Source organism: Hevea brasiliensis, chromosome 13, assembly GCF_030052815.1.
Source record: "Hevea brasiliensis isolate MT/VB/25A 57/8 chromosome 13, ASM3005281v1, whole genome shotgun sequence".
In the NCBI taxonomy this organism is placed as follows: Eukaryota; Viridiplantae; Streptophyta; class Magnoliopsida; order Malpighiales; family Euphorbiaceae; genus Hevea; species Hevea brasiliensis.
In genome coordinates this window covers 68,768,442-68,786,903 of record NC_079505.1, presented here as the reverse complement: position 1 = coordinate 68,786,903, position 18,462 = coordinate 68,768,442, and the positions used below count along the sequence as shown (strand labels likewise).

Here is an 18,462-nt window from a genome sequence, read left to right as displayed (position 1 = left end):
TCCACCTTAACATTCTCATCTCTGCAACTTTTAGCTTAAACACATACAAACTCCTTCAGTACCCAACACTCACTACCATATAACATGGCCAGTCGTATGGCTGTACGATAAAATTTTCCTTTCAACTTATTGAGAATCTTGCGATCACATAAAACTCTCATAGCACGTCTCTACTTCAGCCATCTGACTTTAATATTTGTGAAATGACAAAAGTGTTAATAATGATGAAATTCATAAATAAAATAATAGTTTAATTAAAATTTTATCTCTAATATGCATTGCGAAATATGTTATAGTAAACATGGAAAAGTAGTAGAATGACTCAAACTCAAATATTTGATTGAATCAAACTTTAGCGATGCTTTAATTAGTTTTTCAAAGCAGATGGACGAAAGTGTTAACAATAGTAAAATCTAAAAATTGAAATAATAATTTATCCTAAGAAGAAGAATAAGTTATTTTAAGGAGGCGAAGAAGTTATAGAAGAAATAAAAAGTTCTAGAAGAAATAAGAAGTTCAAAAAGAAAAAAGAAGAAAATTGAAGAGATAGGAGATTTTGAAAAAACTACGAAGAAAATAATGTTGTTTAGATATGAGAATGAGTTAGAGAGAAGATATTGTTGAAGTCGTAAAGATATGAGTTTTATACGTTTATAATGCTAGAATTCAAAATGCAGAATTCATTTGTTAGTGAATTCCAAGTAGAATTCATTTGCAAATAATTTTTTCATATTTGGTATATTGAAATTAAAACATGTAATTGAATTAAATTTCACAAAATTATGTTTGAAATAAATGCTAAATAGAAAATTCATTTACATTTATCTCCAAAAATGTCATTGACATACTAATCTTATAAAATAAACAATAATTCACAATTATATTTATTTTACTTAACATAATAATAATGTATTTTTTTATTAAGATACATAATGTATTTATATTTTGTATATTATTATCCTTAGAATAATATCTATCACTTTATAAATTAAATGTGAAAATGATAGAGAGTTTTGAAACAAAGATATGAAAATGATAGATGAGGGTGAAAAATGGATTTTATGAGAGGAGAAGATGAAAGTGAGAAAAAAAAAAAGAGTTTTGTGGGGAATAGAAATAAAAGGAGAAAGTATGGGTAATTTTGTTTGAAAATTTTTTGTGGTAAATTTTATGAAATTCATTCAGAAGTTCCACTTATTTTGATGGAATTTTCTACTAGTTGTGTTTAATCATGCAGAAATCAAATCATAGATTTGAATTTTTTTTTTTGGTGAAATACCTATTTTGACCCTTAAAATATGGGCTCATAGTTATACAAATCTTTAAAGTGTTTGTCCAAATAAGCCCTTCAATATTTTTTTTTGAAAAAATAAATAAGTTCTTCAAATTTTAAAAATATATTAAATAAGATCTTTTACTATTTTTAGATAAATATACCTTTTAACTTTTAAAAATATATAAAAAAGACTGAACTATAATTTGCCTCCAATATAAATTCGACCAAAGCCATACACAAAGTCCTAATTAGCAATTATACTTATCTGATTTGCAACATCCCTATCTATTGCATCCTGAAATAAATTAATAAATTATTCTTTGCCGAATGATTCAATAAATTTTTCTACGAGTTCATCATATTTATCATAGCCTATGTAGAGAAACTTTTTGTACCATTTGGTAAATAAAAACTTATTAACTCCATAATACAACAGATATCTACTAGGAAATTGCAAATCGATATGTAGAATTGCTAATGAGAACCTCGTATACAAGAAAATCTCTATGCATGGCCTTGACTGAATTTATATTAGAGCCAAATTATATTTTTTTCTATCTATTTTTAAAGTCAAAGGATTTATTTGTTTTAAAGACTTATTTGATATATTTTAAAAATTTAAAAGAATTATTTGATTTTTTTTAAAAGTTTAATGATTTAATTGAATCCCAAAAACATGAAGGACTTACGTGGCTATTTGACATACTTCCAAACACAAATTTTTTGATTTGAAAATGATTTCCACAAAATTTCGTGGAATTCAATCATTCCAAATGGCTATACGAAGAAGAAGAAGTTGTTTTAGGAGAAGAAGTTTTAGAAGAAGAAAATTGAAAAGAGAGAAGAGAGTTTGAAAAGATTGTGAAGAAAATAATGTCATTTGAATATTTTTAATTTTTCTGATATTTAAATATAATTTTCCATGACTTTAGAAGTAAAACACAATAAAATAATATTTTTAATATCCAATTTATTTCTATATTAAAAATAAAAATTTTTACCTTAGAAAAATTAAGAATACTATAAAGAGTTTAAAGGAAAAAAAATTTTATTTAAATCGAGTCTACATAAAATTTAACTATGTAAAATTTATATATTTAATAAATAAAATTTTAAATTTCAATAAGAAAAATCCTTCGGGAAATATAAAAGTCATGATCATTATTATCCACTTTTAGTTGCATCTAATAGCCTGATTTGAAAAATTATAGTGGCGAGCTATCCTATCATTCACCTATTGTCCGTCACTGTAACAAGTGGTGTAACGAAATTCATGAAATTTTTTTATTACGGTGAACAATAAGTTTCAAATGATTTCAAATTACATTAAGTTTGTAAAATTTTGTTTTCAATTCCCTGATTTGAAAAATTGTAGTGGGAACTATATCTGAATAATAAATTGAAAACCTGATTTTGAAATTACTTTTCTCGTCACTTGATTTTATAAAATTGTTTTTTCAATACCTGATTTGAAAATTTCTCCAAAATTTTTGGGTGGAATTCAATCCGGTTGTGGGTTTTAGGATACGAGAGCAGGATTTGATGGATGAGTCAGGGCATCACTGGAATCTGGATTTGGTGAACGGTTTATTTCAGTCAAGGGATGTTAAAAGAATTCCTGTTAGTGGGTTGAGGCAGCAAGATATTTGGGTTCGGCATCATGCCAAGACAGGTGTGTATTCTGTCAAGTCAGCCTATTATGTGGCAAGAGGTATCTCAGAGTATCAGTTGCCTGGAAATTGGAGGAAACTGTGAAAGTTGTCAATGCTCCAGAAGATGAAAAAGTTTTTATGGTGTGCATGTAGGGAGCTATTGCCAGTGAAAATTCGATTACTGCAAAGGAGTATCAGGCGGACAATGTATGTGATTTCGGTGGATTGGAAGAAGATGTTATTCATGCCCTGATGTTATGTTCTTCTCTGCATCTTGTTGGGACTTGGCAGGAATTGATTGGGGTCCTGGCGTCCATGATGGTTTTGGAGATTGTTTTTCCCGTTTATTGGATGTTAAGGATTCTGAGCGTGTTTCAGTGGTTGGTGCTGTTGCGTGGAGTGTTTGGAGCTGTAGAAACCAGCGAAGGTGGAAAGGAGGTCCTTCTCTCCAGCTGAGGTAGTGGAGTATGGGCATGTATCTTTGGAGAGTTGTTGTGCAGCTCGCAGTGGGGGTCCATATATGGGAATCAAGCGGCAGTCCAGTCATGTCTAACGGTGCTTAAAGCCTGTATCAGGCTGTGTTAAATGTTACCTGGACGCAGCTATTTTTCCAGAACAATTAAGTTCTGGTCTTGGGTTTGCAGTGGTGCGTTTGTTGTTGCTGGCTTAGGTTGGTTTTCGGGGTTTTCCAATCCTACTATGGCTGAGTTATGGGGTTTGCGACAGGTTCTCAATTGGTTGGTTAACCAGCAATTTTGTAATGTTCAGTTGGAGATGGATTGTTTAGAGGCTGTTAATGGCGTTGCGCAGGGATAGGATATCGATCAAAATTGGGTGTTATTGCAGCAGATTGTCGAGCTCTTCTTCGACAAGGGAGGAACAGTTCATTGAGTGGGGTGCCTAGGCAAGCCAACATATTGGCTCATGCTATTGCGAGAGCCTCTCCGGTTTATGCTTTTTTTGGGTCTGGACAGAGCCTCTTAGCTATAAGAGTGCCCTGCGAAGACTTAGCTGATCGTTATTGAAGGTTTTCTTTAAAGAAAAAGGGGCTGAATTGTTCAAAGTTGAACGTTGGAAGCCATGTCAACTATTCACCCAAAATTAAACTTAGATTTATTTTTTATTTTTATTTTTTTTTACCTTTGTCCTATTTTTAATTAAAGAAAATCTAGTGTGAAAGTGCAATATAAGATATTTGGAAAGTTTATTTATATAAATATAATTTCTTTAATTTGTTAATGAAATTAATTGAAAATATTTTTTTATTTTTTATATGAACTATGAACAGTATATATGAGATATAAAACTTAGCACATTTTGATAAAATTATTATAATTTTGTGTATCACGAGTGACCGAATAAAATTACATGAAAAATAAGTCATCTAAATATAATTTATTTTTAAAAATTAACTTACAAGAAAAAGATATCTAAAATTTATTAATCTCCCACTAAAATTATTTATGTGAACTGTAAGAATGTTTTTAATTAATTAAAAAAATTGAAATATTTTTTTAACTTTATATTTAATTACAAATATTAATTTATAATTAATATTATTTAAATTACCAGTAAAGAATATTTAAAATATTATTATAATTATATAAAATGTGTGTGTTAATTTTGTCAATTGGCAATAGTGGAAATGTGGAATTATGACTTTCCTTTCCTTCCCATCAACTATATCATCACTCCTCATAATGATTCCATGGAGAAATCAATTCCATTTCAGGCACAAAATCTGCTTCGAAAATCCAAATCCAAATCCAAAACAAAACGAAGAAAACAAATCCACGCAATAAAAGGAAAATAAAAAAAAAATTCATGCGGTCATTAATATCTAAGCTGGGGCCTAACCGTACAAGTGGACCCCATCACACTAACAGTACCGACACGTGTCCATTACCAACTAAATCTCGCTTGTCTCTTCACTCAAATATTCCCTTCCCTCTCTCCTTTCCTTGTATGACAAAAGCAAACACTCCTTACATAAAACTGCTCTCCCCTTCATAGTCTCTGTCCTTTCTCTCCCATTCTCAAATTAACGGAAGCACTCTCAGCAATGGATTTAGAGAAGAACAAGACTCTACCTGTCACTGATCCCTCCAGCAAGCCAGAGAAGCTGCAAAATGACTCTGTCATGACCAGGAAAGGAGCTTATGCTGCCATTTCTTACATGGCTAGTGCAGGTTCTTTCATATTTGTCTATTCGCTTTTTCTTTCCTTATCTATTATTGGGTATGTGCTGTTTGGTTAATTTATGAAGATAAGATTGGTGGAAGATTAGTTTTGAGTTTCTTTTTTGATCAGTTTTGCATTCTGTAATTGTTGGGTTTGGACTGTGTGTGTCTATGCCTCTATGGTGGAGTGAGACATGAAATGATAGCGTTAAAAGGTTATTTTGATTTTATTTTCCATGCTTAGTGTTTCATGGTTTAAAACATGACAAAAAGTAGAAAAAGGAAAAGAATTGTAGCCTAATTATATTATTGGCTTAGAAAAAGTATGTGAAAATTGTTTCTAAGTGATAATGTGGTATGTGTTGGGTATGTGCTGTTTGGTTAATTTACGAAGATAAGATTGATGGAAGATTAGTTTTGAGTTTCTTTTTTGATCAGTTTTGCATTCTGTAATTGTTGGGTTTGGACTGTGTGTGTCTATGCCTCTATGGTGGAGTGAGACATGAAATGATGGCGTTAAAAGGTTATTTTGATTTTATTTTCCATGCTTAGTGTTTCATGGTTTAAAACATGACAAAAAGTAGAAAAAGGAAAAGAATTGTAGCCTAATTATATTATTGGCTTAGAAAAAGTATGTGAAAATTGTTTCTAAGTGATAATGTGGTGGGCCTAAGATGTAGCAATATCTACTGTATTATTGATGCCAGGAAGGGACACAAATAATGGAGCAGTACAAGCTTTGAGAAGGAATCAGGGGAGACAAACTGAATTTTCAATCACAATAGGCTTACATCTGTAATAGTACCCTGTGAACAAAGTTCCTTTTTGTGTTAGTTAAAGCGAAGAAGATCTTATTGTTGATGATACCTGTTGAAAAATCTATTAATATAGATTTGCGTGTTAATTTACTAATGGGGTTATAAGGATAATTAAGAATTCAAAGGCCTAAGAAAAAAATTTAAAGGAGCTAGAAATTTATGGAATTTAACTTAGAAGAAAGACTAGAGTTTGGGAAATGAAGGAGTTACTGGGTTTGGATGTGCAGTCGAGTGATTTTTTTGGTTATATATTAATCAATCTCCTTAGGGAGGGTGGTAAATTTAGGATTTTGTACTTTTGTTATACATTAATGTTGAGATGGATGAAAGCAGAGGAATTTGATTGCTCTAGGGTGTAATCATGAATGCTTATGAAAGTTATGGGGGAAAAATTCCTTTTTGTGCAGATGAAATTTTTTCTTGTCTTCCCAGTTGAAAACGAACAACTGAAACTATGATTTTTCCCGAGTTTCCCCCAAACAAACGGCCTTAGTCTTGTAAATAAGCTCATGAGAGACATAAAAAACATACAATTGCGATACCAGCTACATGTTTGAGTTTTTTTTTTTTTTTTAATTAATATAATAGCCTAGACTGTCTTTTCTCACAACATAAGATGAGAGACCTTTTGACCCAATGCTAGTGAAGTGTATAATTCATGGTAATTTTTACTAGTCTGACACTGTTTTCCCTCCATTCTGTAGTTCTCTTGGTGATGTTCAACAAAGCAGCGCTTTCTTCTTACAATTTCCCGCATGCAAATGTTATAACACTTTTTCAGGTATTTCTTTTTTCAATTTCAGTTTCCTGGACGGGTCAATATATTTGATTTGTATGTCTTTGGCATCGTGTTTGAGCAATTATATTTACTGAAAGTAGTTGCCGCTCTTATCTTCTAACTTTGAATGACAATTTGTTGTTAGTTGTGATGTAAGCTTGCACTTATTGGGCGTGATTATTGAATATTATTTAAAGGATTCATGTTCTATGTGTGGCATGCTTTTATCTAGATTTTTCTTTTGGAATCCACCATGGCCTGAAAAATTTTGGTGCTAAATTGAATAAAATGTTTATCTAGACTTCTGATTCTTCTCATTAGTTAAGTAGGTCTTCTAATTTTTTTTTTTTTTGTAGAGTCTTTGTTCATGTTCATTTCTCTATGCGATGAGACGGTGGAAGATCATATCGTTTAGAACTGCTGAATCCAATAGAATTAATAATAACCCAGCAAGCTTTGTACCTTTTAAGACATTGTTTCACACCCTTCCTCTGGCACTTTCATACTTGCTTTACATGGTATGTATCATCAGACAGAAATATTTTTCTTTTCCTTATACATATTTCTTGAGTTTAGTTTTTACTGTTCCCTGTTTTTATTTCTTGTGGATAAAGCTGGTCACAATGGAATCTGTACGTGGCATAAATGTTCCCATGTACACCACTCTTAGGAGAACTACTGTGGCCTTCACAATGATTGTGGAGTATCTTCTTACTGGCAAGAGACATTCCTTGCTTGTTATTGGCAGGTTAGTAGGCAGCCCTTCGATAATCCCGTAAGTCAGATTTAAAAATAAACAGGTTAATGATTCTGCATTGTTTTATGTTCATTTATGTCATTATGTCCGTGCATTCACCTACATGTAATGCGATGTTTATAAACAAGAATGCCCTGCCAATTCAGTAATTGTTTGACCAACTTGTTTGCATCTACAAAAGAAACTTATTTGGTGGACTTAATCATGTTATTTTGAGTTTGCGTTCTGTTTCACAAGCACAGAGTCCACATGTTAGTAAGTGTGGAATAAAGTTGACGAGTACGGTAGACTATCATGTGAAATTATCTGAAATGGCATGTTGTTGTCATGGTTAGAGCTATAAATCATATTTTCAAGATAAAATTTAGATATGAAACTACAATATCAAATGAATTAGTCATTGGAGATATCTAGCATTTATTATGTTTATTCACTAGAAGATGGTACTTGAATTTGTTTTCATGAGAGATATTCTGCCGGATCAGGACAGTACTTGAATGCACATACCATCTAATTCCTAACAGATTGCTTTGCTGGATGGATCTAATACCTTGGTGCTTATAGTGTTAGACAAAGATGATACACAAGAGAATGCAAATTGTCCCAATACTAAACACTGGGTTGCTACTATTAGATTGAGAAGGGAAAACAGAGTAACAAATTAAGCATGGCGCACAAGGAAATTACTTTGCTATATGCTTGTAAGAGGCGCTATTGAAGCTGCTGAACAAAAAAGGAAGTTATAGATGGATGAATACTGATAAAAGAAATGTGGAACAAATGCACTGCTGTAAAGAAAAGGATTTCTTAATGATGAAATGATGGAAGACTGCATAAACCAAAATAAAAAACATAAATTCTATAGCAAGTAGAGTGATTTGATTTCAAATGGTGGTAGGATTTTTTTTTAATATAAAAGAGTAAATGCACAATAAATACTTGAAACTTAAAAAAAAAAAATCCCATGGTCAAAGAGCTACTTTCTGCATTTCCTATCATGTTCTTTGAAAAACCATTGTTTGTAGAAACCATAAGGCATGGCAGAGAATACTTGTTTAAATACGCAGGTAATTGACACTAAATTCAACTGAGCTTGAACTAGGCCTCAACCCCAAACCAGTGAGGTTAGCTATACAGATCCTCTTTCAGCATAATTGATGCTGAATATTACTTATTATACCTTCTTTATCATATGTTGTCATTATTGCCATTGCAGGTTTGTTTAGTGTGATTCTGAGATATTTCTAAGGTTCTAGTAAAAAATGATAATAAAAATTCTCAAAGCTCAATATACATATGAAGAAACATGGTTTCATTTTCTACACATACTCAAATCCAGAAACCAAATACTTGAAGTTGAAGCCATAGAGTATGACTTTTTTTTTTTTTTTTTTAAGCATAACGGCATGTGATTTTCAGTATTACACCATTGCATCCAATAAAAGCAGCATGATCTTGGTTTTTTTTTTTAATGTTTCTAACATTTCTTATAATGGAAAAAACTAAGGATATCATCAGTGTGGGGATAATTATGCTTGGTGCATTTATTGCTGGAGCTCGAGACTTGTCATTTGATGCCTATAGCTATGGTATTGTGTTCATAGCGAATATCTGCACAGCAATATATCTCGCTTCCATATCTCGAATTGGTAATATCTTAATCCAACACCTTTTTTATATTAATTTACTAAAATAAGGTTTAAAGCTTTTTTTTATTTATCTTCTCAACATTTACAGGTAAATCTAGTGGCCTTAATAGCTATGGTCTTATGTGGTGCAATGGTGAGATAAGAGGACCAACATAAGATTATGTTACTTTTTGAGTTCATTTTTCTCAATTTGATCAGCTAAACTCGAAATCAGTGCATAGTTTTTACTTAATTAATATTTGTAGGAATAATATGTACGCCAATCTTGCTTGTCTCAACATCAATAAGAGGAGACCTGAAAGCAATGATGAATTTCCCCTTTCTATTATTCCCAGGATTTCAGGTTCTTTATTTCTCAAATTAACTGTACTGTTACAAGCTTATTGCATCCTCAGACAATTATAATTTTACAAAGCTTTAGTTGTTTGGTTGAAAGCCAAACTTGTGGTTGCTAATATTTAAGTTATCTCAATCTTGGGGAACTTGTGGGCAATCAATATAATGAAAATTTGTCCCAGAGGGGACATCATAGTGGTAAAGGTTTGAGATCTCCTTGAAGAAAGCTTAAGGTCCATCAAATCCTGCTTATATGCAGTGGGGAGGGCTATGGGAAGGGCAAGAGCAGCCCCTGTTAATTGGTTCACCCAGTGTGCCAAAAAATAAAAAATTTAAACCCCCTCTTGAAAAGATTTGAGATTCTTCATCTTGGTTCATCAGCACTTTAGAATAAAAGTTTTCACTCTTATGTTGTGAAATTATCTGCTTGTGCTTGAAGTCTTTCTTCTTGAATATCAATCAAAACTAGTCAAATGCTTGTTTTAGTTCCTCCGAATAACCTAAATGCTAAACTTCCTGTAGTTCAAGTTAAAATAATTTAACGTAATGAACAAAAATAGAAAATGCAGTTCTTAATTAATATTCTCTCTACCTGTGGCCCGTACAGAATAATCGTTGCTAAAATATTGGCATCCTAGTACTACCATCTATCAAATTCAAAGCAATGAATATGAACATGAATGCTACAATAATCTGTGATAAATTTGATTGGTTCTGATATGATCTGCAGGTTGTGATGCTTCTATCCTGTATCATGGCTTTCTTAATAAATTATTTTGTATTTTTGAATACAACACTGAATTCAGCCCTCACACAGACAATCTGTGGTAATATGAAGGTGAGCAATGCCTGCTTTTACCCTTGTAATATAACAAAAACATGCTGATGAAGCCCAAGTCAAGCCTGATGTTGGTTGGTTGGCATAACATTTTTGCCTTTCTTTAGGTGCAGTTGAATTTATTTAACCAATAAAGTCAACAGATTATGTGCAGTGTTTTCCTCATCATAGGCTTGGAATCATCTCAAGTTCAAGAGGCCCTGACATCTTATCGTTCTGTGTTGTTTACCTGAAATATTTTTAAGTTGTAATAGTTGTTTGTTTTCTGCAGAATTGTTGTCCTGAATGTCTAAGTTTTGCTAAATTGCTAATCAACTGTCTGCTATTCTAGTAAAAGGTCATGCCACATGACCAATCGAATTACCCTAAACAAGGGCAACTATTATAAAAAAATTTAGAGCACAAATTACTTGGGATTTTTTTAGCAGTATTGCAATACCAGAGTTATCATTTGCCATGTTTGAGTTAAGCAAGGAACATTTCCAATTAACATATAATTTGACTGTTTGATCAATATGTTTGTCAAAATGCCAACCAGAAAACTATATTTGTATTGAATTTATTTCCCTTGAATGGGCCAGAAGGATGTAGCCACAAACCCATTTTGATTTTGCTTACAACCTTCTATGGTCACTAGCAGTTTATGTTGATTGGCCTACAAAAATCTGCCAATGCAAATGTTTACCTTGTTTCATGCCCTAAATGTGGCGTTTGTCCAATGCATTATTTATTAATCCTAATGAGATGTTATAGGATCTTTTTACTATTGGACTTGGCTGGATACTTTTTGGTGGGCTTCCATTTGATGTGGTGAGCATAATATCCTGTTGTGAATTAAATTTTAATTATTTTGTGCTGTTTATATGTCAATCTTAATGCAGCACAAAATCTAAACTTGATCATTTCTATGTTTGCAGTTGAATGTTATTGGCCAGACTCTTGGTTTCTTCGGATCCTGTTTGTATGCTTACTGTAAACTCAAAGGGAAATAAATGGAAGAGCTGCTGCTAATATCTGCATGCTGGAGGTAAATTGCTTAAATGGCTTATCATTGATTCCTTCATCAGCTGACAAATTTTAATTTTAATATAACAGACTTGAGAAATCAGGCTGAACGTCTGGGGCAGATAATTTTCCTTTGTAGGACGCAGGCTGCTTTTGAAATTTATGAGAAGAACAAGTTGTGTAAGGCCCTTCAATATACTCATGACAGGAGAGTGGTGGATTTGAGTTATACATTATTTATTTTGTTTAAGCTGATCTTAGAAAAATAAAGATTCAACGATAGAAGAAGAATAATTGATGCTTTCAGGAGTGGCATAATTTTGATTTCAGTTGAGCTCTTTCTTGGGTCCTTTGTCTTTTGTCCTCAACTTTTGGTAGACAATAGCCTTGATGGTTTTCTTTTGGTCTGTAAATAGAATTAAACCCATGATTGATCCCTACCCTCCCCGTCAATGGATGCTAGCACCAGTGTGCAACAAGGTCTTAATTAGTTGATTCTGCACTGTGATTTTCTTTTTCTTAAATTTACAAATATTACAAAAGATGAGATCAACAAGCAGTTTTGAACTTTAGATTGCTCTGCTAAGCAACTTCCAAGCAAGTAATTATGAGCTTAAAGGAATTCATTTTCCTCTTCTGCGGAGACGTAAGCATTTCGTCTTTGCAAACAAAGACAACTTTCTTGAGTTTCAAATATAAGGGCTATTAGAACTTCTAGGCCCATAAACCTGGTCACAGTGATAGTCAAGTATGCTAAAAACTCTGACTGAGATATGAGACATGTTCATTTTTTATCTTGATCCTACACACAATTATGTAAAAATTCTCTGTTGGGTAGGTTATGCCCTTGAAGTGGGATGGTTCAGATTAGATCATGTCACCCCTTAAGGCGAAAAAGGAAGTATGAGCTTATGATTCATTTCTGGCTCAATCTTTTGAAAAGTAAACTCCTTTCCATCCACTCACTGCCTTGAAAATATTTTGGGAAGTTCTAGGAGAACTTGCCTGCATGTGTGGACAGAGAAGTCGCATACACGTAGTATAATAATAGTAGAGAGAGAGAGAGGGGTGTAGCAACTCGAGTTTGTATAGAGGAAGGTGTCCTTGTCTCCACAAGCTGACAAGGCTAGTTTGGCCTAATTGCCATGCATGATTGAAACATACCCATCAACCATATCGTAAAAAGCTTAAAGTTTACTTCAATATTCTTGCACACTTGACCCGTATTTAATGCTAAAATTGTGTGTTTGTGTGTGTCGCGTGGGAGAGAAAGATGATTCACTAGCCAACCCACTCAAAGCCAGAAATGGTACTTTTTCCAGGTGGTAGTCATAAGGAGTCTTTTGGATGCCCAAATAGTATATCTCTTAACCATGTAGTAAAATATATACAGTAAAAAAATTGAGCTACGAGGAATAATTCTATACATATCAATGAAATCAAGAATACAAATCATAAATCAATCAAAGGATAGTTTGATTAGTTTTCATTCACCTTTAAGATTCAAGGAGTGAAGAGATTTTGAGTTAGTTTCTCTGTTTACTTATTCTACGATTATTTATTTTTATGATAAAAAAGAAAGATGAGTATTTTTTGTTATATAATCTACTACTTGTTATACGGTTATTGTATTTTCATTGAATTAAAAAAAAAAAAAAAGTAGATCAACGACACGAATTTGAAGTAGATGGAAAGAAGGAAAGTGACCACAAAAATATTCTCTAGAATAATAGAGATGGATCATTAGGTTTTAGAAAGCATGAATGCTTTTTCCTGATTAAAAAAAAGGGCCAACATGGCCCAATAAATCTCAAGAAATCTGAGGAGCAGAACATGGATGTTGTCCACCCTTTAATCAAGAGTCTAAAGACTATCAATTTGACCTAGGAATTGATCAACTTTCATATGTTGCTAGAACTGTGCATCAAGCAAAGAATATATAATAAATATGTTAACGGGTATTTTCATAATACACTTTTTATCTCCTTTTATGTGCAATGACACATGTTTCTTCCCACATGGGGCTTTCAACTTGTATGCTCGAAGACATCATTTTCATCACACATTATCAAAGCCAAAGCCAAAGTTGTGGTGGTAGCTTTTGACCTCATGACTCCTCGTCTAAAGAAAGAGAAGCAAATTAGAATGAGAGAGCAAGTCCTAGGATCTGGTGATCAGAGGAAAGAAAAAAAAAATTAAAAGAAAATGAGAAATATGAATGGTTTAATGCGTCGAGGAATCTGTTTTGGGTTACTGGCACGCGAACTTATCGCCCCAGATCATGATTATTAAGGCATGGCAACAGAGAAATAGGACTTAAAGAGCCTTTTAATCCAAAAAAAAGGGTCTTTTACACTTCCCAAAAATCTTCAAAGAAAAAGAAGAGAAGAAGAAGAAGAAAAAAAAAAAAGAGACTGACTCCTCCCACCCCTTAAACTAAAAGAAAGGGCAAAACCCAAGAAGAGTGTTTCCTAGTGCAGGCCCAAGGCAGGGCTCCTTTAGCGCCGGTGTCTCCGCTTTGTGGTGTTTCCCATTTTTGCCTATTTGTTTGCCAATTGCTATGTGTTTGTAATATGTGCGTGTGTATGAGACTCTGTGTTATGTATGTGTGTGTGTTTGTGAATTGTGACTTTGTGCGTTGAAAGAAGATCGATGAATCAACTTTTGTGAGTACCCTTTCAAAAAAAACGAACCTTCTTTCTAGACAATCCTTTCGCTGACATTCTGCACTCCTGTTTTCAAGATTCCTCTCTCTCTCTCTCTCTCTCTTCCTATACCATGCCTCTTACAAAGACACAGATCTGACTTTGGCTTTGGGTTTGACCGTCTTTAATTTCTACATACGAATTCTTGATGGGTAGCTTCTTATTTTGTACCCAACCAAGTACCACTTACAGACTTATCGGATTCTACTCTTTTATGGCAAGTGTTAACAAAAAAAAAATTATTCTTGACCTCTTTATTTCACACTTATAGATCTTGGAACTTCTTTATAAGCTATTAGTCTTCTAATCTTAGCACCTAAATTTTAAAGTTGGGCTTGAGTTTCTAATGGCAAGGAAGAAAAACTATAGCTAGCCCTCTTATTAATGATCTACCTAAAGCCTGCAAAGAGTACCCTAACGTTAACATCTCTATGATCAGAACACATTTAAATATGCATATAATTCATCTCAAAATACTATTTTCAATAAGGTATATAGTAAAGGACAGTTACATGTAAGCCAACTATCTTATTCTCCTTTAGCATCGCTAGCTCTATAAGGTTAATTAATTTAATCAAATGGAAGCATGCATGATACATAAAGAAAAGTGGGTGTTAAAATAATTATTATAGAAAGAGGTACGATCAAAAGAAGTTGTTTGGGTTTTTGCTGGAGGAATATTTTCAGTTGCATGCGCTTTGATTTTTATTGAGTACAAACTAAGCATGACAAACCCTAAAAGTAATTGCTCCCTTTGACATCATTCCTCTCACCCTTCACCTTCTCATCCCGAGGCAGAACCTACCAGTATACATTCTCTGCCTCTCCCCCCATTCTCCTGCCTCCTCAGTTCTCACCATACATTCTCATCCTCTCTCCCTTTCCTTCTCTCAACACAGAGAGTTCCTTATTATGATTCTGTGTCTGTCATCTTCTCTTTTGGTGTTTGGGAAATTTTTGAAGGGAAAGAGGATATAGGCTACAAGTTTATCATCCTCTTTAGTATATATCAATATCTCTGAAACCCTAGTTCAGTTTGTCATTTAGATCACCATCTATACCTTTTGTTCATCTATCTAGATACTATTTGCTTTCTTGATTGTTTTATTTTCGCTTTTCCTCCTCCTTGGATTTGTGATAATATATAATTGATCTATACAGATAGTACTCTTTGACATGTATCTGATGTTGATCGATTTTCTTTTCAATATTCTGAATCAGATTGGATAGATGCAAGTAGGTCATATAATTGCCTGTAAAAGTGTTTGATATCCTAATGGATTGAGTTCATGGAATAGAAATAATGATTTGGAGATCCCCCACTTCAGTGTAACCACCAACAAGACAACCACCTCCACCTCCAACTCCACTAAGCAACCATCGCTAGCTTTTCCCTACCAAAGAGATACCAAAACCAAAAAAGATCATATTTATTGTCTTTTGATAATATCCAACATGGGTCCGTATCTAGTATTTTTTTATTCAAGTACCCTTTTATCCTTTTGTTTGGTAACTAATGAGTAAATGCTTCTGGTACCACCAACACTAGCTTAGCTCAACTCAGCTCCCAGGACCCAGATCCTTTTAAAAGATAAAACCCAGTTCAAAACCCTTTGAAGTTCAGTCCAAACACATGGTTCCTCTGGCATATGTGTTTCTGCTAGTTCCATTCATGGTGGTGTCTATATATCTTTCTAATTATTGGATTAATTAATGTTTCAGTTTCTTTCTTAAAGAAGAGAATCTTGCTACTGGGTGATAGGGAAGTAAAGAAAGCGATATTGGTGAGGTTCAATCCGAAGACGGATTTACACGTTGAGAATTGTAAAAGACGATCTCAGATTGAGCCGCGCCAATATCACTTTTTCCATTACTAATAATATATTGCTTTCCCTTTCATCTCATCAGCTTCTCTTCTCTCTGCATGATCTTATATGTATTAAGTTTAATTATACTCATCAGCTTCTCAAGGGGAGAAACTGCTGCTCTCTGGGTTTTTCTCGTTCCAATTCTATTAGGACACAAGGTATGCAACTCTTCTGCCCTTTCTTCAGACTATTGATCAGTTTAGGTTCCTTTTTTTTTTTAATTTTGTTCTAATTATTTAATTAATTAATATTGTTAATCTTGAAAATGCAATCATTTTCAGTATGTTCTGTTATATATACCTATTGCAAGGCCAGAAGGGAATAAAAGGAAAAGCTTGTACTGTAATTGGCAGAAATTGATTCATCATGTACCTTACCTATATATATATATATATATATAAGAAATCTAAATTTGTCTCTTTTTCACATGACATCCAACCACACCTTAAGCAGCATGTACAAGTTCTTATTTTATATTGTTTAGCGAAAAAAGAATGGGGAAATTAAAGAATTATACTATATATAATTAAATATTAGATTAAGTATATGTACTCCTTGATTCATTTGAAGCATAGTATATATATATATATGTAAGATACTGAAGCCATTCTCTCCAATGAAAAGTAGTTTTGCAACTTGAAAACTAAATAAATCAATCACAAGCACACAAGATCGATTCTAAGCTATGTAGAGATGAGTTATGGAAGGAAGAAAAAGGAAAAATGGATGATTTGAAATAAGGTGAAGATAAAAAAATGCGCTTTGCTGGATGCCAATTAGTGAAGCTTCTAAAGTGATCAGTTGCATTATAATCAATAGTGCCAAAGTAACTCTGTCGGCACACTATTGTTTATATATATATATATATATGTATGTATCTTGCATGGTTGTTTCTTTTCAGAGCTTCTTTCTACATTTCTTTTCTCATTTTCTTTCTTCTTGATTGTATACATATGGGTTAGTTTTATCCCAATCACTAATGCATATTTATTTGGAGAATTTTGCAACAGCCAAACATTTTTATAGTCTCCTATGATATATATATTTATTGGAATCTAAAACAAAGAAGGGACAACTTTTAATTCCACCTCTAGTAGGCTAGGGTTTTGGTAACTATGAAAACTGATGAGCCTTTTGATGAACTCCACGTAGTTTGAAAGATCACATAGTGACTTGAACTACCACTTAAAAGAGTTGGGGCGATCACTGAATGGTAGATAACGGTCACTTTAGTGGGCTAGGATGGTTACTTGGTGAAATTGGGCAAAATCTGCGAAACAAGAGGGCAAAGGGCTAAGTGGGGTCTTTTCAAATTGGCACTACCATGTCTAAGTTAGTGGGCAGAAAATAAGGCGAGTAATAAATGTAGGTGAATGTAAGTAAGGAAATTTGAAATTCACTAATAACCCGATATCATAAGGTGTTATATAGCTTTGTCCATCCAATTGGCAGGACATGGTGAATGCACTTAGCACTAACTGATTAGCTCGTATGTTGAATGAACTAGTAGCTGGTAACTGCTCACTATTGAGGGAGTCAATTGTAGTTACTCATTATTTTGAGATTAATATGTTACTCTAGACATTGTAGCCACGCCAGAATAGATCAAAGCAAGAGCTTCTCGAGCTCATCTCCACTTGGTATGACCAGACGACCTAAGATGGTTTTGAGTACACCACACCTTATAGAGCTCTCACAAAAGGGATCAAGTCATTCAGAAGTGCTCGTTGAGTTTATACAGGAATTGTTTAGACCCATGCAATATCCCCCATTATCCTATAAATAGTCCTCTACATATCCTGAAATAGGACATGTATCATGAGAGATGGATATATTTTCTCTTTATATCAAGTCTCCTAGTAGCAAGCACTATACTGGAGAGTTAATGTTGTACTAATTAACTTTTGATAACTTTGATAAACCAATCTAATTATCATGTGCATACACATTGACGAATACAAGAGATTGAAAAGCAATATAAAATTGTGTCATATCTTACTATTTGCTTAATTTCTCGCACCATCTCATGAGTGTCATGATTTTTTACTTGTAATAATAACATCTGCTCCCACCATATGATGCAGGCGATTTGAATTTCATTACTTGTTTTTGCTTTTGATGCATGGAGATTTGATTTTTAGAATCTGTACTGAAGTCTCTTCTTCCCACAAATCCCTTTAATTCCATGCATGCTCTAATCAATATAAGGGAATTCCAAATTGAAATTTTGAATCTTATTATTTTTGTTTCTAAATTACAAAGAAAATAAAACTTGCAGTTTAGATCACGTATATAATTTGATGTTTAATGATCTCTAAGAACCAAAAACTTAATAATCTCTTGTAATTGATCATAAGTTTCAGGAATTATTTTCTTAATTATATAACTGACAACAATTCTTAGAGGTGAGCAATTTTTTATGTTAATAAAAAATCTGAATCAAATCAATTTAATTTGATTTTTTAATTTCAATTATCATTTTTAAAAAATTGACTTCGTTAATTCAATTAAAAAAAAAAACAAATTAACCAAAGTGAAACCAAATCTTTATGCAATAGTACCCAAAGTTTGGTGTTAACCATAAAAAAGTCAAAATTTGG

At 33.0% G+C, this 18,462-nt stretch overlaps 1 protein-coding gene across 3 annotated transcripts; it reads left to right on the top strand.

The window, feature by feature from the left end:
- Positions 1 to 4,881: 4,881 nt before the first annotated feature.
- LOC110635634 (UDP-N-acetylglucosamine transporter UGNT1) lies at positions 4,882 to 11,791 on the top strand. 3 transcript variants are annotated; one of them, XM_021785050.2, is made up of 11 exons: positions 4,882 to 5,117; positions 6,631 to 6,707; positions 7,061 to 7,222; positions 7,319 to 7,452; positions 8,980 to 9,110; positions 9,199 to 9,243; positions 9,356 to 9,453; positions 10,177 to 10,284; positions 11,038 to 11,094; positions 11,202 to 11,311; positions 11,412 to 11,791. In XM_021785050.2, exons 1-10 carry the CDS (start codon positions 4,991 to 4,993, stop codon positions 11,274 to 11,276), a joined length of 1,014 nt encoding a protein of 337 aa, XP_021640742.2. In that variant the 5' UTR covers positions 4,882 to 4,990; the 3' UTR covers positions 11,277 to 11,311; positions 11,412 to 11,791. The 3 variants fall into 3 exon arrangements, with proteins under 3 accessions (XP_021640742.2, XP_021640740.2, XP_057988127.1); XM_021785048.2 differs by having other exon boundaries at positions 11,380 to 11,791; XM_058132144.1 differs by having other exon boundaries at positions 11,352 to 11,791.
- The last annotated feature ends 6,671 nt before the right edge of the window (positions 11,792 to 18,462 follow it).